This window comes from Numenius arquata, chromosome 8 (genome assembly GCF_964106895.1).
Source record: "Numenius arquata chromosome 8, bNumArq3.hap1.1, whole genome shotgun sequence".
In the NCBI taxonomy this organism is placed as follows: Eukaryota; Metazoa; Chordata; class Aves; order Charadriiformes; family Scolopacidae; genus Numenius; species Numenius arquata.
The window spans coordinates 22,298,169-22,322,876 of NC_133583.1; the positions used below are offsets into that span (position 1 = coordinate 22,298,169).

Genomic DNA, 24,708 nt, shown 5'->3' on the forward strand with positions numbered 1-24,708 from the left:
GCCTTGCTTGTTTGCCCTGTCCTCCTCTCCTGCTCCCAGCCCCACAGCGCTGGGCAGCAGGGACAGGCCACCACCACCACAGTCGGCCTGAGCCTCTCGTGTCATCTTGGTCTCAAGAGTTCGAGGAAGGAGCCCACTTCCCAAAGAGCAGCACAGTGTGCCAGCGTCATCCTGCCACTCAGCTCCCTATGTCTGGGGTGCACGCGTTGTGTGTGCACCCTGTGAGAATGCTGCAAGCCCCAACACACCCTGCTGGTGCATGGACTTCTCTTGAACTGCATGGATTTCCGTAGAGATGCACAGTTCCATATAAGTTGCTCCCAGTGCAAGACAAAATTAGACCATAAATCAAAATTGTCCACGTCAGGCAGCAGACTCAATCCCACAAGACTTCCCTGAGTAACAAAAGCTGGACAACCCAGCTTGATTTCTGACCATAGAGCAGCGAGCCACGGAGCTTCTGAAGCAACATGTACCAGTTTTGAGTGCTGACTGTAACTGAAAATAAGAGTCATGCTCTGCTCAGACAGTCCACAAAAGGAAAGAGAACAGTCACACTTCTTGTCATGTAGAGCTTGCTAAGCACTGCTGGGGAGGGTGCGCGCACGAGGAGCGATGAGCAGGGCTCTCGTGGCCAAGCAACGAGTCTCTGAGTCACCCCACAGGATCAGGAACACACGGCTCAAGTGGGAGGTGGGCAGCTATTCCACAGCGTCCCTGTGTCTGCTCTGAAAAGTCACCTGCTGTCATAGCGCTGACCGTCCGTGGGGAAGGCTTAGGGGGTGGCACTGTTCCCCCAGGACTTGTCACTGCACCTCTTCACCCGAAGCCATGGCTGGTCACCAGGCAATAGCGGTGGCACGAGGGAATGTCCTACAGTTTGCTCCTGCCTACATGCTCTGACCCGTTGCCCCTCACACCATCAAGGTACAACAGAGGGCAGGCAATAACCCTAACGCTAAAAATTCATATAATGGAAATATTACTCAAGTCTTGTTTTGGTTATCTCATTTTATATCTAAAATATGAGAAATATATACAGCCAGGCACACACAAAGCTCTTCCCCACAGCCCCTTGGCTCTTTTCTAAGAGCGTTTTAAACAATCAACAATTACTAATAAAAAGCAATTGAAAGTAAGTCTCAAGAAAGCATAATTTTGGATGTTTGGTGTTTTTTTTTTTTCTTTTCAATATGAACTTCCTTGCCCTTAGGTTTGTTATTCTGGGCCATTTGCTTTTCACACTTGTTTTACACTGTGCTTTAATCAAGAAATTATTTTGTTTAAAATGTAAGAAAGTTACAACTTTCCTCCAAGTTTTCTTTTCTCAAAATGATGAAAGTGCTTCTATCCGATATTTAAGTTCTAAAGTCGTCTTTTTACTTCTGCTCATGCAAAGATGCTCCAGGAGGAGGGCACATGCATATCTAAGTTTTGATGGCAAATAAATTAACTATCTGGAAGGAAATAAATGGACAGTCCTTAGCTATTGCAGAAGTTTCCATTAGGAAACGTAGAATAACTCTACGGTAATTCATTTGCAACAAAGCTGGGATTTCGCCAGGGATCCAAGACATAAAGCTTTAGTTTAGTTGTATTTATTTGTGTCAAAACAGCCTGGCTACATTTCTATTATTTTATATGGTCTCTCAGCAAGGGAGACATCACAATGGGCTGGGAATAGGTTGGGAATTTTTTGGCTGAGAAATGAAATCTGTGAAAAGCTGCAAGAGGAGGAGAATAAAGCTATCTTTTGAAACTTCACAAGCCAGTGGTCACAGATGAGGGTCCTATATTACTCAATGCCAGGAAGTGCGGGGCACCCCTTAAACCTTGAAAAAGATTGGAACAGTTCCCTTTTCCAGCCTTCAGTCACTGCATGAAAAATTCAACTGCAATTAGCATTTAGTACAAAGCACTTTCTGTAGGCTGACAATAGGTAGTCAGAGCAGAAAGTGTACATAACAAGAACAGAATCCCATTTTAAAGAATTGCATGGTTTTTGTTAACAATGAAGTGATCCCCACTTTTTCCCCACAAAATTCAAATACATATAATTCCCTCTGCTCAGCAGCGTAAATCAAGAGCAAGAAAACAGAAGTTTAGATTAAAAAGCATCAGGGGAAGTTCAGGGACATGGTAAATGGAATTGCTTATTTTGCTGTTCCATTAAATAGGCAAGCTCAATGCATCCGACACCCAGTCCCATTCTTTATGATCACTATTCACCATCAATCACTGAAGCTGTGTGTCAGACCTGCCTCAGTGAAGTGCCCGTTGCTCTGAATGACTGTGATGTGCACTTTGTGCTGGGAGGGAGATGAAAGATGAACTATTATATTACTAAATATCTCGGGGAAAAAAGGATCTTCCCTGCATTACATAATTTTCCATGACATTTCAATTAATCTCCTAGTGCTATTTACAGTCCATATACTACACAACACAAGCTACCGTGCCTAAGGATAAAAGAAAAAGTACTAATTGAGTCTTAGCTGAGATGATGTACTTTTAACACTAATGTTAAAACCAAACAGCATCATCACCTTTCACATCTGCATGCACAGAGACAAAAGTGCCTGATAATTAATGCAATAAAAAAGCAGCTTTACAATCTTTGTCACAAGTTCTCATTAATTCTCCACCACTCCCTTTTCCCCTGCATATTTGCCTTTCAGCAACAGAGTAGAACAGCAAGGAAAAGCACTGGTGGCATCATGTGCAGCCACCCAGTTCTGAAAAGCATTTCAGAGTTAATGTTTTCTTACCTTTTATAGAAACCGTGAAGAGGCTGGAGACATAAAAACTGCCAGTAATCCAAGCAGAAGGCCTTTAACTTCAGCATTTTCAGATACTTCTACTGCAGCAACCGTAGTCTGCAGCTAGGTTTTAACACCACAAGACTTCTTTTTGTTATGATCTGAATGACTCAAATCCAGTCCAACACACTCCTCTCCTTATTGCTGCAGCATAAGTGTTTCTAATTGCCAGCGATATATGCAGCTCCTCACGCACATGGCACAGCACCTGCACACTTACAGTATCCTACTTTAATACAAAGAGGCAGCCGCACAAAGGATACAAATTCATGTGCGCTCTTTGATCCCAATCGCAGTTTATCTTTCCAAAAGTCCCCAGTGTTACCGGGATAACCGTTATTACACAGAAATCCCACTTCTCCTTTTGGCTATTTTAGGCCATTCTGAAAGCCCTCTGGTCAAACAACGTGTATATATTCCAGTTAAGGTTTTTGAAGGACCTTTGGAAAGCATCCTTAAAGCTCACAGAACTTTGGAAAATGCAAGCAATTATCTCAATCAGATCTGACAACAACTGCCTATAATCTCAGCAGTGCTATGATCCCATCACATGGGAACTGCAGGCTTTTTTTTTTCCCTTTCTCTATTTTTTTTTTTTTTTTAAATAGAGCAGCACACAACTCTGTTAATCAGCTCCTCCTGTGTAAATCACATCAGCTCCATTGTCTGCCAGCACCTATGAAAACTGTGGGCTCCTTATGACAGGGGAGGGGAAAAAAAAAAAAAACACGACAGAAAAAAAAAAAAAAAAAAAGGCAGGCAGAAGTGCAGACCCTCCCCACTCACAAACCAAATTATGCTTATCTTATTCCCAACACACTTTGCCAGTGAGGTCTGCGCGAGGAAAAACTAATCATCTGAGCCACATGGTGCGCAGTGGGGCAGCCCCGCCGCAGCCCCAGCCACGATAACGCCGGCGTTGCCGGGGCAGCGGGGACACGCCGGTGACATCCCGCGGGGAGCGGCCGCCGCCATTGGCCTGCGGGGAGGGAGGGAGGGAGAGAGGGAGGGCTCGGCGGCGGCGGGGCCGGGGATGCGGGAGGGGAGGGAGGGCTCGGCGGGGCCGGGGATGCGGAAGGGGGATGGAGGGCTCGGGGGCAGCGGGGCTGCGGGGCTCCGGGCGGGGGATGGAGGCTTCGGAAACGGCGTGGGTGCGGGCTCCGGGCGGGGGACGGAGGGCTCGGGAGCGGCGGGGCTGCGGGCGGAGGAAGGAGGGCTCGGCGGGCACCGGGGCCGGGCTAATGATGAGTGATGCAAAGCGGCAGCTTCAGCTCAGTCCAAATCCATGTGGGTTCCACAGGGAGAGCAGAGCAATTAGCTGTGAGCTGCTTTGAAGGGAAATTCAAAATTAGCTATTTAAAAATAGCTATTTTTATATTCAAAATTAGCTATTTCAAACCTCTGGCTAGACACGGTAAAAAGCAGAATGCAGTTATTCTGAAAAGACAGGAGTCCACATGTAATTGCTATCTTTCATGAAAGACATGGGCCCAATTCTGCCACGTTTGTTTTCCCCCTCTTACTCCTTCCTCTCCCTACCAGCATACACGTTTGCTTCTAAGGAGTCCCCAGTCTCGCAGGATGCTCTGAGGAAGAGCTGCTGTTTTGCAGGAAACGTTCCTGGCATAAGAGAAGACTTCAATAGCAATCTATCTTTTTTTTTTTTTTTTTAAGTTGTTGTCGTTAAATAATAACAAGTGTCCTAGTGGAGACTGACCAATTCTTGTGTCCTGTTTGCTGTCAAGTTTACTTTTCCAGACATTGCAATTTGGGTCTTTGTCAGTGTTGAGTTTTTGAAAATCACTAATAGTGAACGATTAGGATTTAGCTTGCCATAGTATCAAAGAGGTATAAGAACTTAAGAGTTCAACAGAAACAACAACAAAACCAAAAACAGAGTCTGAAGAAATACTTAAAAGCACAGATTCTGGCACTTGGACCAGTGGGTTTGTTGTTTTTTTTTTTCAAACAAACAAGCAAACACTTTTAACACTGTTTAAAAAATACGAGACCAAACACCTAACCCTTAACTCGAGGCTCTTTTCCATGTAGCCGTATCTAGTTGCCCAAGTGCCAGGATAATAAGCTATATTTAGGGATCCTTTTGGGTTCTGGTTTTGCTCATTGTCACTGTTCAGTTACATAAGTGCCTTGCAACTTCCTAGAAACCTGGTTTGTGTAAGGTTACTTGAAATGAAATTATAAATATACTTGAGTAAGAATCGGCACTTTCATTAGTGAAGTAAAGAACTAGGTAAATTATGCCTAGACAACATTCAAAAATGTTCACCTCACACTTTGTCTGGTACTTCCCTAAAAACGTATTGTACAGGATACGGTAACAGCTGGAAACAAACAGACCATGAGAAAAGCAACTCGCATGAAGAAGCACAAACACAATGTGAATTTGATTTGGGCCTTTTAAAAAATAATTTCTTTTAAAGATTCTCTTTAAAATAATCAATTGCCTGCGATGCCTACATTTACTCCCTGTGATTTCTTTCAGACCAGCATCAGAGCTGGTTGCAGTCATTCCTAAGAAAACAGAATTGCTTGCTTTAGAGAAGCAAGTTCCCAAACAATATTAAACAAGATGAAAGTTTAAGTTTATTTTTCCTTCCTGAACTCACATTCCCCTGGGCTTCCCTAGCTTGGCAACTTTCAAGACAGTGATGCCACCATGCTAAGGATATTTAGATTTTCATATCAAAATCTCCATCCCAGCTTTTCATCCCTAATATCAGCCCTCGTTTTCCAGAGATAATTTTATCTAAAGAGGAACTGAGCGAAAGGCCCTTGGGATCCAGTGCCTCCTGGCGAGCCCCAGCCTCCCCCAGTCTCCCTGCTGCTGCCTCCTGGCCAGGGCTGGGCTGGTCCATCACCAAGACTATGGTACACTGCCAAGCAGGTAACATGGAAACCCTTTTCCCTATATTTCAAAAAAAAACCCCCAAAAAACAAAAAAACTTTGAGTTTTCCCTATTGGAACATTCTTCTGCCTGAACTTCTTGAGATTCCCTTTAAAAAAATAAAGCAGCAGCAGCAGCAAGGAATGCCTCACCCCATAAACGAGAACAGTTATTCTCAGAGTGAAGGAAGAAGGGGAAAGCCATGCTGAGACAAGAAGGTCAAGAGACACCATCCAAAGATTTCATCCTGCAATGAGACTTCTCTGAAAACTTATCCTTTGCTCATATTGCAAAGCAATTTCTTTCTCTCCACTGTACCCTTTTCCAGAAAAAAAATTGCTATTTGTCACCTTAATTACTTACTCCTAAATCCTAGACTTTCAGTGAGTAGAAGCTACGTACCCATGAGTTGTCTGACAGCAACCAAGGCTGATTATACTGCACTGCATGCAGAGCAAATGCTAATTAGGACTTTTGCAAATGAAAAGCACCATGCCCTCAACATGTTCTTCATTTTTACTTGTCTTCCAGAGGAAAACAAGAAAGAAAATTAAGCTTCATCTCACGCTCACCCTGGATATAAAACTAGTTCTTTCAGAAAGGCATTTACTGAAACCTTTGGCTTAGAATTCCCAGGCCTCTTAAGAGCAGTGATTTTTGGATGTGCTGCGGCTTCAGCCCCGGTACCCTAAGTGAGCAGTTCGCTGAAATCCTCTATAGTCCTTTGGAGTTTTGCAGTGCAGGGGCAGCTCTGGCAGCAGTGTGCTGAAGGCTCTGACAAGTCTTTCAAAATCAGCCACTAAAAAAAAAAAAGGGCAAAGTGAAAACTATATAGTGCAACACCTCCTTTTATAGGGATGGTGTCTCCTCAATCCATGAAGCTCTGAGGCTGAAGTGAAACAATCCAGCGATGAGGGAGAGCGTTGTATAAAATAACCCCAGCAGTGCCTGCTGGAGTTACTAGTACACTGATTTCAAATGCCGGGCTTGGGGAAATGAGGAAGATTGACTTGTCTAACTACATCTTTAACCCTTCATAAAATAGATAAATTGAACTACTGTTATTTACTTACTTATAATGATATGCCAGGGACATTCCTGAAAAATATTTCACTTGCCCAGCATAACAGTGTTATCTGCCTACTTACATGGAGTACAGAAATTGTAAGCCTGCAGTAAGAAAACTGTTTTCCATGAGTCTTTCCTGACTCCAGGGTGAAATACTGCAGTAGCCACATGAAAAAACTTCACGCTAGCGATTTGTATGTTGTGGGGCTCAAGAATATCATGAGACCAAGATAGTATGGTTCCCACACTAAATTTCATGATACTCCCTGTGCACACCACATTAAAAAGTGGGGCTCACACAAGGAATACATATAAGGTGTACAAAACAAGATTTTGTGCAACTGAATAGGTGCTGAAATAGTTTCTGGGAAGCTTAAAGGCCTCAGTGCTCACAGAAAACAGCAGCACACAAAGCTCCTGGACATTGGGTCCTTTTCTTGATACTGGAAATCAAATAGTTGCCACATGCAAGTTGGTGGGAAAATTCCGTGTGTTGGTTATTAAGCCCCTGAGATGCCAAAATTTCATGAAGTAGAATAGTAAGGAATTTACTGTTTTTGTAATGCTGAATATCTTTTCTGCATGTCCGTTCTCTAAACTCATACAAACAATAGTTGATCAATTTGTTACAACAAATGTGCCACAAATATCTGCAAAGCTGAAATATTTAAATTTCTGGATCATTTGAAAGAGGTCTGGTAATACAACACTCCAGAAGGCCCACGCTAAGATTTAGGTATTAGGAAACACAAACTTTTCAGATACCAGTTGAAAGCTGACGGTGTCCAATTCAAAACATCCAGAACAAATACTGTGCAGACTATGAAAGAAATTGCACAAAACAAAATACACATACTATATATATAGCATACTAACTTGTACAGATTTTTCTCTTTATAATAGACATAAGCAAATTTTTCACATTAGCTCTTATTCTTTACGGCACTGGGCTTTTCTCTGATCTCGCCACGGCATAACTTTCAAACGGAACCTACAGAATCCAAGTGCAGTCTAGATAAATCCAGAGGAAACCAATGTTTGGTGGGGAATTTGTACAAAGGAAACATAACAAAACCAGAAGTCTGGATTACAATGTTCCGGAGCAGGTGAGAACTAGAAGAGCGGTTCTTTGAGGGCAAACTTACCTTGTTGATGGGGACAGGAACTGAGTGAGCAAAATGCAAGAAAAGTAGCCTGGCTAGAAAATACTAATTGTTTGACAGGACACTGGATGGCTTCATGTTAATTGGTACATTCCATTTTATGGGTCACTCAAAGGCAAATTTGCTCAACAGGTTTACAAGAACACATTCAGTAACAAGAAGTCTTATAACATCTTTCATTTTACTTAAAAATAATAGCATTAATTCTGTTTAATTACAGTTCCAGAACAGGCTTATTTGATCTACCAAAGTCGACTAGATTTTACATGCTGTTTCTTCAGTAATTATTTAACCCTAGGAAAAATTCACTGGTTTAGCTGATAGAGTCTGGAAATTTCTTTAATGTCTCCTCTATGATTGTTTTACTCTAGAGTTTTTAAACATCATAAAATTATTTCATTTGTAGTTAAAGAGTAACATTTTTACATCCTCATCTGGTAACTCCCAGGTATTATTTCACCAAAATTATCAAAACGCAAAAGGACTTGCCCCATGCTAGTGCATTTATTTCCAAATAACTTTTTATAAAGACAGTTCTGTAAAAAGAATTGCAAGTATTCTCAAGATTATCTGTTTGAATTAGTTTAGGAGACGTCTGAGCACAGAGGCTTTATCCAAGTGAATGGGATAAAGAAAAAAGTCTCAAAATCTCTGGTAACTTACAGCTTGAGAAAATTTTGTAACCAAAGGCAGAATATAAGCTATTATAAAACTATTGTTTGAAATAGAAAGCAGCGCGATCAAGGATTCCAGCCCAGCCTGCATCTCTCTCTTGCAGGCTTAAGAAAGCGTTACCCACTGAGCGCATACTAATGAGAGCCAAGGCCATTGAACTTAACACACAAACTCTGTGCATTAAACTTCACAGTTCACGAGGCCGTGCAGCAGTGGCAGGGGCCACATCGGTGGATATGAAATCACGTGGTCTCATTTTATTGAAAATAGTTTGAAACAAGGAAATATTCATGTGTTTTTGTGATCTCATAGCAACTTAAAACGATTCAACCACCGCAATTTCTAGAAAACATGTCTGTTCAGTGCAGCTAAGCCTATTCAAAGAATATTCCCTTTTCCTTTTCTCACCAAATGTTAAAATTCAGCCGCTTCTTACAGCAAATTCTTCCCCATCTTTTTCACTTATATCCTCCCATGGAAAAAATTCCACTGGAAGGAAAAACTTTGTAATAAAATCTGCCATTTTCACAAAGATTTATCCAGCCTGGAATAAAGATGGCAGCAATAACTGGTTCTGGGAAGCTCATCCCAGAGAATGGTAAATCACAATCCAGCTACGTGATGTTCTTGCAAAACTAAGTTTGCAGAAAAGCCGGGCAGGGGGGGGAGGAGGAGGGAAGTGGACATTGTTTCCTGCATTGTCCTACCACACAAAGAAACAGTGTTCCAGTCAAACTGGGAGATGGGAACAAAACTACAGTCATGACTGAACATTGTCCAGTGTTGATTTGCTGAGCTGAAAACAAAGATAATATTACAACATAGGGGGTGTGTGTTTGTTTTTAGGCAATGATAATAACGTATACACTTTACTTTCAGAAGACCATACACTGGAAAATAATGGAAGATTAATAGTAGAGAGGGCCTTTAACTTGAGTAAGGTTAAACAGAACAGTTTCCACTGATGTTTTGTTCAAGCAAGGCTAAAGCTACGTGATGTGGGAAAAAGTCACACCCTCAATCTGTAACATCTCCAAAGGAAGACTTGTACCAAAACAACTGTCAGTTTGAGAGAAAGGGACTCTGCCTCAACTTAATCAAAGGAAGTCTGCAACTTTGATGCGCTCTTTAATGTGCAACTATGAGAATAAAAGATGCAAGGTGCCCATTTGATATGCAATGTTAACAGTGCTAAGCATTTTTTTTCTAAATTGAGTGATCAAAGTAAAATCTCAGTTACTGCAATGACTCATACGACAGTACTCTCTGAAGTTTATACATGTGCTTTTATCAAAATGCTGAGCAACGGAAAACAGGAATGACATTTCGACACAATCAGTATTGTTCACTCAACGCAGTATAAAGCTGCCAGGGAAGGTCAAATGTTTTCAGCACAATCTAAGGTTATAAAACTCCGAGAGAGATGGTTTGCCCATGTGCGTGTACAAACACATATTCTCTCCTCCCCCTTCATGCTCCTCTGAGAACAAATACACAGTGTTTGAAGCCAGAATGGAATTTCATCTTGGGAATCCTGGAAGAGAGCAAACTATCCCCTCTCAAACAGAAAAATCCAGCTATTTGGTCAATGCCTTTACTGGTTATGCATTGGAAGATAAAGATATACAATGTAGAGCTGATACAGAATAGAGGTAATTACTATTATTTCAAACCTAAAATTAACATCTATACTACTACAGTACCTGAGCGGATCAGTTGAGATGCTGCTTCCTGTTTCCAATGAGGTCCTGAGATGACAGCAAAAGAATAAAATTATAAAGTATTCAAACTATTCAAAAATACTCTGTCCTTAGACGTCAAACGCTTAATGACTTTACATTTTCCTCCCTTTTATTGACATTTTCTAATACTTAGCATGCCATTAAACACGGATGTAAAAAAAAAACAAACCCAAAACCCCAAACAAAACCCCCAAGAGCCATGTCCTACACGAGAGAAAAAGGCATTACAGAAATATTTCTGTGGAACTAGTCAAAACGTGATCAATTTTCAATATTCTAAAAGCACTCTACCCCTCTATTTGTTATATGTGAATGACAATACTTTATTCTATGAATGACTGACACAAGTTCTACTCTACACACCCCTATATTAAACACTTCCAGAACCCGTCTTCTACTTTCAGTCTCGCACTGTGTGCACTTAACAGTAAAATCCCAGCTCAATTCCCCTGTACCAGTGCAGAACCTGGGAGCATCCCAGCATATCTAAGTATTACAGCCTGCCGTAGGAGGTGTACGTATTCCCAGCCGCAACGCTTTCACCCTCACTATATCCACTACACAAAAATAGCCCGGCTGCATACAACAGGAAGCTGGCAAAATTCTGCGAGAGCCTCGTTAAATTCTGTTCTTATATTCTATCCTCTTGCTGGCTTTTTTCACACTGGGCATTGGATTATTTAATTTCTTCACTAACAGAACAGTCATCTTTATGTCCTGTGGTTTTGTGTTCTCTACCCAAAAAAAAACCAACTACAGAGTCTTCCTGAAGAATTACTGCAGCAGGAAGTTTAGTTAAGATACTGAAAGTACCAAGGCGATTACAACTACAGTTATGTTTAAACAGCAATATTTTAACATGCAGTGTGGTATTACTAATTAGCCTTTCTCTCATTGTGCATGACTTCAGGTTTATTCTAACATTGTATATGATACAGAGTCAAATTTTTAGGGTGAAAACAATTTTTCTACAGGTTGTAATAAACATTAGTCAAAGCCTCATAATGAACACTCCACCATCATATTAGAAATTTTTAAATAGCTATTTGCAATTATCGATTTATATCCCTTACACAAATTCCCACAGATCAACCTTTGCTCATATAATCATAAATGTGTATGGTCTATAGAGGTTCATAAAACCAGCATTAGAATTGCATTAATAATATTTACAGTGGGTATTTGTAATTCAATTGCAAATCTTTACTTTTAATCCCAAGATTACTAGTATGTTTACAAAAATAAACAGCGTTGTGCGAAGGGAGGAGGCCATAAACACAGCATATGCAAGAATTAGCTGCACAGGAATGGAAACAAACCATATTGTTCAAATAGCTTTTAACTCAAGCACTAAAGCTTTAAAATAGCTTTTAGGAGCTTATTCCACCCTGTAATTTGTTTGCTTTCAGAGTTCAACATTTGTGAATAGTGATGAATATTGAGGGGGTGGCTTACATATGTTGGCTTTGTGGCTTGTTGTTAGTTTAACAATTGAAAAGGGTGAACTTCATTTACTTATAATTAAGTTCACTGCTTACCACAGTGTGCCATGGAAGCGCCAGCCTGCTCACTGAGCGTGACTTTTTGCCTTGCTTTTAACACAGATTTAAAAAAAAATCTTAACAGTTTTGGCCCTTCTTACTATAAATAAATATTTAACAGAGCCTGTCTTTGTGCAGTGACAATATGTTGTGCATAAAGAATAGATGGTAATGAGACACAAGGCAGCGCTGATTAGCCTCCACCCCAGCACAACCTTGATTGTGGTGCCGAGTGACATTGAGCCCGTTGTGACCTTGGGGACTCCTTAGACAATCACAAGTAGCAGGATTACAGCTTCATTAAAAATACCTCGTTTTCTTTCTGAAGACAGACACTTAAGATGCATAGATTTTTCAAATGTATAGGAAAAAGCACAGTTCACACAGCAAAAATCCCCATTTTGGGGCTGGCTGAAACATGGATACCAGGTTTTGTTTTTACTGAGATTGTTCTCTAGAAATTTCCCTGCTAAAAGCAGTTGAGCGTGCTGCTAGTAACAGTGTTTATGTACTTGGTAACTGCAGTTAAAAATCCCCAAACAGAAAAAGCCACACATCTAATCAATTTGGTAGCTGGCACCACAGAGCTGTGAGAACTGCCAATGCACTCAGCGAGTCCCACAGGCACCGTGGTGGTGGAAGGGCTTCAAAAGTTTATCTGCTTTAAAGATGCTGCGTACGCGGTGGGCAACCTACGGCACGGAGAGACCCGCTGTGGCTTTGGCCCTACACGTTGTGTCACCAGGGATCCCTTCTGCCAGCGGCACAGAAGGAGATGATGGAGTCTCTTATGGTAAACTTCCCATCCTTGTACAATTAATTTCTTCAATCAAATACAGAATCAAAGCAGTCCTGTGGAGAAAGGCGTATTACTGGTTTTCTTATGAGGCTTATTACTGGTTTTCTTATGTGATGATCAGATACGAAAGCAGTGTCACACACAGGAACTGAAGGAATGTCCCTGGCTGAGAGCCACAAGCTGATCACTACTGGGGAGCAAGACCGAGACCAAGACATACAGTAAAAGAGCTTATGCACCCAGAAAAAGCTAAACCCCAGCTTTTTAACCCGGTCACCCACCCACAGATTCAACGTGCCATGGTGGAAAATCTCAGAAGTAGACTGATGACATGAAAAATGAAGTTTAATGGCCAAGAAAAAAAGCCAGTAGAGACAGCAGAAATCAAGTTTGAAATCTATTGAAAGATCTGGATTTGCGGTACGGAAAGTTAGTTAATTCTTATGGAATTTACAGAATAATTTTAGTATAATCACATAATCACTTCCCTTCTTTCTTTACATCTAAAATCCCATTTAAATATTTTGGTTTCTTTCCAAACACTGCTCAAAGAAGGAAAGTTAATTTAAAACAGAAAAATAACCCAAATCCTGAAGGCAGTATCATTAAGCTACAGCAAACAAAATACCTCATTTTACACAATGTAATTTGAGGAATGTCTGTTTCGAGAAAAATAAAAATACATCTATTTTAGGTTACTTCAAAGCAAGGTTTGTTTGTTTTGTTTTTTAACAAATTAACTGGACAGGAAAAAAAAAAATTGCACTACTCTAAAGAAAGCAAGCAGGAAAGACTAACAGCCCTATTTGTTTATTCCTAATGGGCACTGACTCAGTACATTTGTAGTCCAGAAATCCATACACTATCTCATGAGAAAGGTATTAAAAATATACTATTAAAAATATAATAGACTTGTCTATATATATATACATTTTCCACTTTGTACATTCAGAATAAAAAAAAAAAAAAAAAAAAAACCCAAAGCAAACTACTACTAACTGTAGAACTAGGCCCAAGGAATTGGGTGAAAATTGAGCTAACAGCACTAAACAGGAGAAAACAAACTGTGGAAATATCCCACATTGTCAGGGAAAAATGGCCTAACCAACCCTGCAGGGTGTTTTGTATCTCCAGTTTGTTTCCATGGAGTTTCCAAGGTCCTTGTAGGTGGGGAGTTGAGGAAATGTGCACCAATTTCACTGGTGAGTCAGCTGAATGACATCTCTTCGTCATGCAAATTCTTGACATTTTAGAGCAAAGGCAGAGGAGTCATTGCATGAACTGTAACTGAAGTTGGCACACAGGGCTATACCCAGTTGCATTATTTGGAGCTAACATGGACAGCATGAAACTAGAAGAATAGGCGTAAATGTTGGTAATAACAACCTCTTTCAAGGCTAAAAGAATTATAGAAAATATAGATACACACAACGACTGAATTACAACCTTGCTTAGAGCTTGCATCCTTTTCCATCAGCTAGCACAGAAATCATAAGAACCTGCTTCTGCAGGGTTTTATGCAGAAGAAAATATTACCAAGAAATCACCGGTCTAAAATTCAGACAGTTGCTGTCTTATTCAGTAGGTATCCACAAACAAAAAGAGTAAATACAATTCTCGTTGAGAGTTCTTTCCTGAAGCAAAAACCAAAGCCAAGGGCTATAACATCTGTAATTCACATTGTGTAGACGTGTTACTCATGAAAGTTGTGTAGTGAGCAAACCTGAGGGTACAGGATTCCCAGCAATTGGGTATTTAAAAGAACATATTCCAAAATGTTTTAGCGGATTTGAGACACACGATTAGCTTCTTGGTACCTTAAGCAATGATACAAGTTCTGTTTTATTTTGCTTTTTTGTGATGAAAGAACCTGGTTTTCATAAGTACAAAAATCAATCTTATTGAAGATGAAACTGCATAAGATGGAGTTCCTTATACCATGCGGGCGTAGAGAAGGTAGCGAATGAATACTTTGAAGAATTGACAATCTTAAACAAGGAGTGTTATTGATCTGGGAGACAGCATTACAAACTGACACCTTAATTTAAACTCTTCTGTCCCTCGGTACGGAACAGTGACAATGCAAATCGTTAAGACATTTCTAAGATGTCAATGCCAGGTTAATGGTTGGACTCGATGATCTTAAAGGTCCCTTCCAACCTAGATAATTTCATGATTCTATGTGATTGCAGCAAGACATTACAGAACCACATACAGGACCTACGCTCTTGCTGACTGGATAAACAGAGTATAGTAATTCTAGTAGACCAGCATTGTGTCTGTGCTATAAGCTCTTCACAGAGTATTTGTTAAATCTCCTGACAGAGTGCCAAGTTACGCGGAGGCCCTTACTGCGCTGAGTGGATAATCTTGTGCGAGTCCCCACACCGTGACAACTCAGTATGGCTGCCTCCCCTTCTCAGGGTCCCGTGGGCGACTTCCAGCCCTACAGGCTCCATTCTGCTGCATAATGCTAAATTGGGATAGGAGCAGTCCGTTGCCATCAGTCCAGACGGCTGCAACCGCTTCATTATTTGTTAAATGAGAGCACAGCACTACCTACCTTACTGCTGATAGAAGCTACACATAACTACATATCCTAAGCAGACGTGCTGCAAACAGCAAGAAAAATTTCCAATTTGAGAAAAGCCAAGATGTTTTTCTGGCATGAAAATGCACAATGGTGGCAGATTAAATAATTGTAGTTGAAGCAAATCCACAGCTTGATCCCAAATAAAGACTGTTTAAATATATCCTCTTTTGGCTAGAGAAGTGAGATTCACTTGGAGCATCAGAGTACAAAGATATACTGTCTGCAAATAACAACTCAGAGCATGTGTGTACAAGGGGAAAAGACGGTTCTGAGCTCTATCAAGTCTTTGGTGCTAGAAGCAGCATGGTAATGCATCTTTTTAATGCTGAGGAAAGGAATGCAGAATAATATATAAAATATTTAAGACACTGTACTAGATACTGCTCAGTGAATAATTGCTGCTTGTCAGAGTTTCTTCGTATGAACTGGCGGCACGCAGAAGAAAGGGAATCAGCCAGCTGATGCCGTGATACTCCCCATGTTCAGTTACAAAGAAGGACCACGTTATTTCTTTACATTCCAAGTGCAGCTTCATTAAACGGAAATATTTACCCTTGCTTGAGGACTGTCTGAACCCTAGCACTAATGAACGCTTTGGATCCCAGACTCAGAACTCCATTTGGTAGGTAAGCCCAAAGGATCTAACTATAACAGGCAAAAAGAAGGTCACAGAAGGATCACACTCAGCCAGAACGACACACTCCCACAGAAACAAAACTGGAAATTATATTCAAGCCATTACATTGGCCATCAAACAAAATCACCCCTTCATATTCTGTGTGAACTTGCTGTAAGTCACTTCTTTAAGCACTGATAGGATTCCAGGATGTTGAGCTTGACATCCAACATGCTTTAGCTACAAGTAAAAACCATAATCACCACAGTACCAAGCATTGCACAGTATCACACCTTCTTCCTGATGCTGCAGTTCAACAACATACAGAAAGCTGTGTCATCTTCAGTCTGCTCCGCTTTAATTAGTTGCTCAGTGACCAAGTTCCCGAGGTACCCAAAATATGAAGTTAACAGAGAACTAACAGAAAAAAGTAACAAGGTAACATTTGCATTAATTTTAGCCTCCCGCCTCTAATTCTGCTCAGCACATCATCTCAGCTCGAGTTCCCCCTCATTAGTTGAGCATGGCTTTGCCCAGAGATCTGCCAAGCCATCAGGGAGGACACATTCCCAGAAAATCCCCAGATGTGCCCTGGGCCAAAGGGACCCCGTGGCTGGCAGTTCAGCATTCACTTCTCATCCACAGCCCTTTGCCTCATGTCCCAAACAAATGGCCCTGAAGAAACAAGCTGTGGGAAATTCTAATTTGAATATCAGGGACCAGAAACTAATGAAGAGATTGGGCTCCTCCCAGAAATTAGGAGGAATTTGATGGATATATGGCTAGAAGCTCTGCCATAATGCCTTTTCTGGCTGGAGAATCATTTATCAGACACACAGCTGTGTCCTGCATTAATTGGTGCAATACAAGTGAATCAAGATATCTTCAAGGTATCTGAAGGCAGACTCATATAACAACAGGCTTCTCTTACTCCTATCCATCTGCCTTGGCACCACTATGGACCACTGTCAGAGGGAAGGCACTGGCCTGGACGGATGTTTGCTCCACTGTGCCATGGTTATTCTGACCCACTGCTTCCACCAACTCATTACCACGTTGTCATTTAACACAGGGGACGCACATTGCAATCCTTGAATAGGTATGGTGCAAAGGCAGCAGCTCTCTGGAAACCTGTATCGCTTCTGGCAGCTACATTCACGTGTGGGTTCAATTCAGAAAACCTGTCTCACAGCAGCCTGTCTGAACTGTAGATCTAAAAGCAGAGCAGCCCAACTCGAGGGGCTTCCGCAGAATTGCATGGGTAAGTAGGCCAGCACTAAACATCACTCAATGACTCAACTGATATTAGTAATTGGAACAAAACCTGAAAATATAGTTCAAATGAGCCTTTCTTTTGGATATATAATGTCATAGCTTTACTGACATAACTGGCACTGCTCACCTACGAAAAGGCAGCGTTTAGAAGGAAGGACTAAGAACTTCAAAGAATTCCACTGAAATTCTTGCTTCTAATTTTCTCCTCTCATACATCATGCTCCAAATATTTTAAGGAACCACCTAAACAGGAAAGTACTTAAATACACGTTTAACGCTGCTCTTAGAAATAAAAAGCTTTCCTCACTTGGGGCTTGAATGACTTAGATTCGCGAGGAGAGTTCTGCCAGGTCTAGAGGTTTTGCACAGCTCTGAGCTGAAAGCCCATACGGCCTGTCCTCAGGGCGCAGCTCATTTTCCCGGGTCTCCAAAAGTTAGAGCTGGGTCACAAATCTGAGTGGCAACTGGTTGTTCAGAAAACCAACTGATTGGTAAGAGTTTTTTGTTGGATCTCTTCCAGACACCACATAGCTCAGTGGCCAAAAGGTTTGCTTCAAAGGCAGAAATAGAACAGAGAAAAATACCTTTAGGAAAACTCTGAACACACTTTTCTACTTGGCATACTAGACACAGAACTGAATTTGGGTTGGGCTGTGTGCAAGCTACACACACAAGCTTTCTTTCATTTTTCCTCTTTCAGGAGGCTCCCCTTTGCATCACAGACTTCTGTCATAATTTTGGGAGTGTTCAGCACAGAAGAATGCCCAAGCACTTATTTTTATAACATGCTTTCCAAATCAAAATATAATCACAGTATCTCAAAGAGATTTTAGATCTATAAGAAAAGCAATATCTAGGAAACAAAGCAACCTCAACATGAACCTAAAAGCCATGAGAAAATAATTGGACTAGGAAGCTCAGTGGCTTTACCAATTTGAGAAGACTGTGCACAAGTAAAACTGAATTTCTGTAGAGAGACAACAGAATTATATTAAATAACCCTCAGTTTGTGCTTACAAAGTTGGTACCTGCATTCCTGGAGCAACCTGCAAGTGTAACAACAGGGGGACTTGGAAAAGCTTCCTTTTCAAGAAGTGCTCTAATTTTAGTTTTGTAGTAACACATTGTACAGTGAAAGATGTTATTTGAAAAAATAATTTTAAAAAACTCCCACCAGCTAGATTAACTCTGGCAATAACATCTAAAGGTCAATGGTCCTGCTGTTTAAGTCTCTTCACCACTATAATGGTTTCAGAGTTCACACCAGTCACGTATGCCACGTATTTAGGCATTGTGGCCTTCTACAGTGTCTTTCAAAAGGGCTGCAAACCCCCCAGCCCTGAACCCTGAAAAAAAAATATTTATCAAGGAACCACCCTCATGACAACAAACGATTTAGAATTTATTATCTGCTGAACATCTAATCAACATTGTTTTTCAAGGTGCTATCTTGCCAGAGGAACTGATTTCATATTACAGTATTGCAGTGATGTGGTTTTGGGTTTGTTAGAAGTTAAGCCCATTATTTAAATTACACTTATTCCCAGAGTTACATGAAGATCAGATGTTTATTAACAAGCTTCACTACTATTTGCAGCTCAAATTTAGAGCCACGAAAACAAAACCACCCCATACATGCAACATGGGAATTGAGGTTTTCCAAAGAAGGAAGAGAAAGTGCGTTGCTGATAGCAGCAGCCAATTGTATATAATTCAATTTGAAGACATTAACGTTTCCAGATCTATGTTTAATCCTCTGTGAGGCAAAGGTCCAGCATGCTAATGTAATCTGAGAACTGAAGTGTTTGAAAACGTCTTGTTCAACAATAAGGCTGGACAAACTTACTCTCCATTAAAAGTTCTCAGCTGTGCCTACTGTGACCAGAAGCAGCTACCTTTCCCTCTTTGGATTTGCATATCATCTGCAAAGAAAGTGATGTTTATGACAGTCATAAATCTGAAAGCTCTTTAATATTACATGTAAGGTTTCTTGATTACTGCGAATTAAGCACTTACAGAAACCAAGTCAGGCTAACTGCTATCCTTTGTGTCACTGCCTACCCACAGTGTAAGCAAAATCATATCCCTCCCAGGGAAAAAGCACAGAAGCTTCAGTATAGACACTCTCTGCACAAGTCCCCAGACCAGTATCCACCCGGGTACCACAAAGACCTAAATTCTACAAGTATCCTTGCATAGCATTTGAGATCACTGGACTGAAAAGTAACAGAAAACAAAGGCTGTTGAGACTAAACCTAAAATGGATGTGTAATTTAAAACAAGTGTTTGAATGTCACGTGTCCCTTTGCAAGCTATACTGTTACTACTGTCCTCCTAAACCAGCAAGCAACAGCTCTGTACAAGAGCGGTGCAGCAAAGTAAAAAAACCAACCAAAACACATAAAATTGAATATGAAAATAAGCATATGAATATGAAAATAAGACTCGTTCTGTTGGGTGTATCCCCTTCATGTGTACTTAAGAACACTATGATTGCAGACAGTTCAAAGCCTAAAAGATCTGTTGGCACAGAGGCTGTACCACAGGAGCAGTTCAGTGACAGACTTTACTCGGCTTTTCATATTGGTTTATAGATCAATAATTTGTTTCCCATCCTCATATCAGCAGATTTTAAATCCCCAGTTGAGAGTGAGCACTTCGAGAGAAGTTTGCAGCTTAAGTATTTCCCATGAATTCCCACCCGCTGCAGGCACCTCCCTGGAGTTTGCACACTGAAATGCTTACGTACCTGCAGAAAAACAAGAGGCTTAAAGAGGAGCCTTATTCCCTTGCACAGACCTGCAGGCAGCAGGAGCCATGGTCTGCGCTGCCAGCAGCTAATTTATCATGTACCATGACAAAGCTATTCATTCCTGTAGCTGTCCAGAAACATCAGTATCACAATTTAAGAATTCATATGACTTTCAACCTATTTCAATACATTCACTGGCAATCAATGATTATTTCTCTGCATGTCAGTGGTATTTCTTCGATTATCTAGCATCTAACAAGAAGCAGCAGATTACACAAAAGATACTATAGATCAATGTGCATGACCCTTTTGTTTCCCAGGAAATGTAACAGAATTACTCAAGCTGTTAAGTGGATTCAAAGACCTATGATCAATGTGCTGTTTCCCTATTACTCGGTAAAGCTGCATCTATTATAGTCATTCCATCATTTCTGAAAAAGAAAATTGACAGAGATTCTCAAAGATTTAAATTGTAGTGCACTATATCAGTCTATCAGAGGTTATGATGCATCTTTCAAACATGGAAAACAACCTTTTTATCACTACACATGCACAGTAAATGTTTTAGTAATTCCGCTCCTTCTGTAGGCTATGAAGCCACTGGTTTGAAAATGGAGTTAGATGTTTTGAAACCCACCACCGTTTTCTGGAGGAAAAGGCTTACAACTATAAGTTAAATAACAAGCAACTAGCAAACTACTACAGAGTCTGAAAACAAGCATGACTGGAGCAACGTCAGCATGTCTGTGGCAGTACAACACAAAGAGGGGTTAGCAGTGTGTGTGCTGGAAGCAGGACGGGGAAGCTACAGAGCAGCCTCCTCCATAGAAAGGAAACATGATTTTTCAGCTAATTGGCAGTTTGTGTTTACCAAGCGCTGAGCAAATTTACAGAGGCACAGGGACTTTCAAACATGCCTGAGAAGCTGAGCCAGGCCCTTCCCTGACAGTACCAACCACTGGATGCTGGAGGCCACAGACTCTTCTGCACTGGTGCTGGCTGTCACCAAGGGCAGCCGCAGGACCACAGGTCAGGGGGTCTGCACAGGCCCAGTTCATAGTGGCACTTGTCCAACGTTTAGAAACCCCTGCTTTAGGAAGTTATGCAAATACAAGAAAATATAAGTATCAGATTTTTAAAAAATTAAATATATATATTTGTGCATGTATGCATATGCACACATACATTTAATGTTATGGTATATTCATTTTTTATATATACTATATTATATAATTTTCACTACTATAATTTTACTACTAATTTGCACAACAAAAGGAGCCAGTTGAAACCATAAGATGACCACATGCTTTACATAACTCCGTTCAAGAGAGTTGAAAAGTGATTGCCGTATTCATTCTAAGTTCCAACCAGTATTTACAGTAGAAGAGCCCAGGGTGCCTTTGTACCCATGGGAACTAACACAGCTTCGGTGTAAACCAAGAAATCAGACTACGCAGTGCCAGATGCATCTGAGAGGGCCTAAGGTCCTGACTGCCATCTGGATGCAGCTGCACGTTTGGAGAACAATCATACTTGGGAAACTGCTGTATATGTGTGTATATATGTATATAGACCCACAATACTGTGAAATTGTTTTGGAAGAACCTTCAAAACACAAAGAACATGGAAAGAAAATGTCCAGGTACCTAAAGAGAGCAAGCTTTAAATGCATCTTCCCTGTTCTTCAATGTCATACTTACCCACAGACCATTGTACCATTTAACTTCTCAGTACCAGAGAATCGGACGGAACAAACTGGCAGAAACTCACACATCTGGCTAGAGCAGGCACTGCTTCATCTTCAGTTCTAGCCCCCACAGCTACGTATTTTCCCACTCCAAGTTTTGACAGATAAAGAGTCTTACATGGACACTAATAAAAATTGCCTCCCAAATTTTCCTATTCATGGCTAATGGGAAAAAAGGCTAACGAAAAGGCTAAGGAAAAAGTCACTGTGGACTTCCTTGAGCTGGACTAAGTTTTATGGTGGAGACAAACGCCTAATGAAACATGAAAGCCAAGCTCAGGATTCATTTAGCCTCCTCTGTAATAAAGTGACAGGCTTCCTGCTGCTCCACTTACACACCTAAACCTTTGCCTCCTTTGTTGGCTCTTTGATCATCCTTAAGTCTTTGATGAGAAACGTTAAAGGAGTTGACAATGCCTATTACTCAGTTGTTTCCAGTTTTATTTTGAAAAAGCACTGGCTATTTTGTTGCCGTGAAGCACTCAAGTAATCTAATCAAGCAGTTTGTGGCAAGAACTACTACTGTTCATGTCTGTCTTGGAATCCAGTATATATTGGCAGCACTATATTAAATATATTTTCATTGCGCTCCCCAAAATAAAATTTAAAAAAATTGAAAAAAAGAGCCTTCAATATTAAAGTCTGATTATAAAGCAAAAGAAATGTCTTTGTGGGCTTCAGAAGAGCTAAAAGCATGTGGAGAGCACCTCAATTTCAGGCTGAATCCTAGGGGCACCACCAGCAATCTCGTGGCTTCCATGGCCAGCTGAGAGCAGCGGGCACAGCTGAGAGCTCACCCACAAACAAAGAACAAAGCTGAACGAAATGGCTTTAATCAGACACCTCGTGACCAACAAGCAAACTTGTTTGTCAGAAACATCTGCCACGTCCAAGAGCCTGAGCAGTGGGTTGGCCGCCCACTCTCTCCAGTGGCAGAAAACATGGCACCTGATTAAAAATACTGCTTGTAGGATTACCAAATAAAAATTATTTAAATAACATTTCCTGACTAAGATTAATTATCTGTACTACACCAGCCTCTGGCAAAATCTTGTCATAAAATATCAATTACAACTAATTGAATTCTCCATAAAGATGAACTTAATTGAGGAAGAGAACAAGATAGATTTCAATACTATCTCATTTTCAGGTATGTCATGCTCCAGTGATTGGCTAGGAAAAAAATTTAGAGGTGAATGAAATGTGACATAATTTCTTTAGGAAAAAATGCTTACATTAACGGGTCATAAATCGGGTTAATTTTATGCACTTGTTCCATGAATACAGCAGCCAAAAATGAGTAAAGGCCAAACAACAGCAAAAAAATATAAACAAAGAAATCTAAAGGGTGTGGAAACAACAGCATTTGCTTGAAACACTAGAAATTAGGAGCATATTTTTAATGAAAAATACCTTGTATACAAATTTTCACTTGAATACAGAAATCAAACATAACTGTAGGAAAAAATGGTGTTTGGCTATTTGAAATTTCAGCTTCTTCACCTGTTTAGTAAATATAGACAGTTATTTTTAAATTTCCTAAAATCTAATCCTCAACTCTAAAGGGAAAACAGCAAAACCCGTAGTGGTTAAACATTGATTGCAGACAGAGATGTTAGCTGAGAACAAAAGAAGACATACTAACCAGGATCTCTGAAACCTCCCCCCCTTATTAGCCTCTTTGTTTAATCGAAGCTGTCTTTAATGAGCACCCAAATGTTTGCTATACAATTACTATGCAGACCAAAACATGTTAGCTGTTTAGCTACTCTTTCCCTTTGACCCTGCAGCATTCTGCTGTGAAAAACTAAAATAACTCACTCTGAGTCCCTCCCATCCCCACGAAGGTCTCCGAAGTCTCTTTTAAGGGTCAGTAAACGAACATCTCTATGTAACAGGGTGGAAACCGAATGGCAGCAGGCCTGAGTCATGAAAGGTCAGCTAGTAGCAGAGAGCAGGAAGCTAGCTGGGTTTGATCCACACAAGAGCCAAGAAAAACTCTTACTGAACTCATTAGATGCTGTTTCTCCTTGTACATTGACTCAATTAGGTTCTGTCTCCTCTATCTATCCCCATTTTTGTCAGCTCATCAGAATTAGCGATGCCCTGATCACAGCTAGGAACCGGCCAGAGAAGCACGGAGTTCACTACCTGGCACAGGGAGGTAATCCTGCATGGTGAAGGACCCTTTGCCTGGTACCAGGCAGGAGAGAAGGGACAGAGGGGGGATAAAACCCAAGCTTCTGTTCAGCTGTGTCACATTAAGTTGTTACTGCTGCAGATGATTCAAACTTTCTGTGCAGCTGTGCTGGCTTCCAGATTCCCCACCCAGGGCTGAGCTAGTGCTGTGCGTGTTTTGTGAAACGACAAAAAAAAAAAAGAAAAAGGTGAAATGTACCTGCACATGGGAGAAAAGATTCATAAAGCCAAACGCCCTGTAAATACAAGTGTGGTACCCTTAACTGAATTATTATAATAGATGTAGAACAGTAAAACAAGAATTTCTGCTGCTTTGACAGCAGAAACATCTATCTAGTAGTTTTGAAATTGTTTCACTTTTTTTTTAAATAGCAGTTATCAATTTCTTTATTTGAAAGCCTACTAGACATCAACCTATGGATTAGTTTCTTGCCAAAAAGTACTGGAGCGTGGGAGAAGTATCACTGTATGTTTATCTTGGTCTCATACCCCTTTCTACACAACTGTCAGACATCCGACAGCAGGATATATAATACCCCATATGCCTGGCCATATACTGCTAAACACACGCTCCTTCCCTGGAACATAATCTGCATTACAACTTGAGAAAGGTAGAGGCAGGCCAAACTACGCAAGCAACCAATGTGTTTATGGTAATAATTATAAAATATACAAACAACACTGACTGTAGGGCATGCTGGCAATACATATCCATTTTGCCACTCCACATGATCAAATACTTCTCCGTCGCCAGCATTAATAGCATGCAAAAGTAAATACAGATGGCATCCTCCTTTGTTTTCACCTACA

At 40.7% G+C, this 24,708-nt stretch overlaps 1 protein-coding gene across 3 annotated transcripts in view; it reads right to left on the reverse strand.

Moving 5' to 3' along the window:
- The window catches only part of IQSEC1 (IQ motif and Sec7 domain ArfGEF 1), a 345,111-nt gene that overhangs the window by 141,757 nt on the left and 178,646 nt on the right, over window positions 1-24,708 (reverse strand). For 2 of the 3 annotated variants that reach the window (XM_074151284.1, XM_074151286.1), the window contains one exon: window positions 10,338-10,382. In XM_074151284.1, coding sequence (XP_074007385.1) covers window positions 10,338-10,382 — 45 coding nt within the window. Of the gene's footprint in view, window positions 1-2,768; window positions 3,494-10,337; window positions 10,383-24,708 lie in introns of those variants that run through there. The other variant, XM_074151285.1, reaches the window with a different exon arrangement.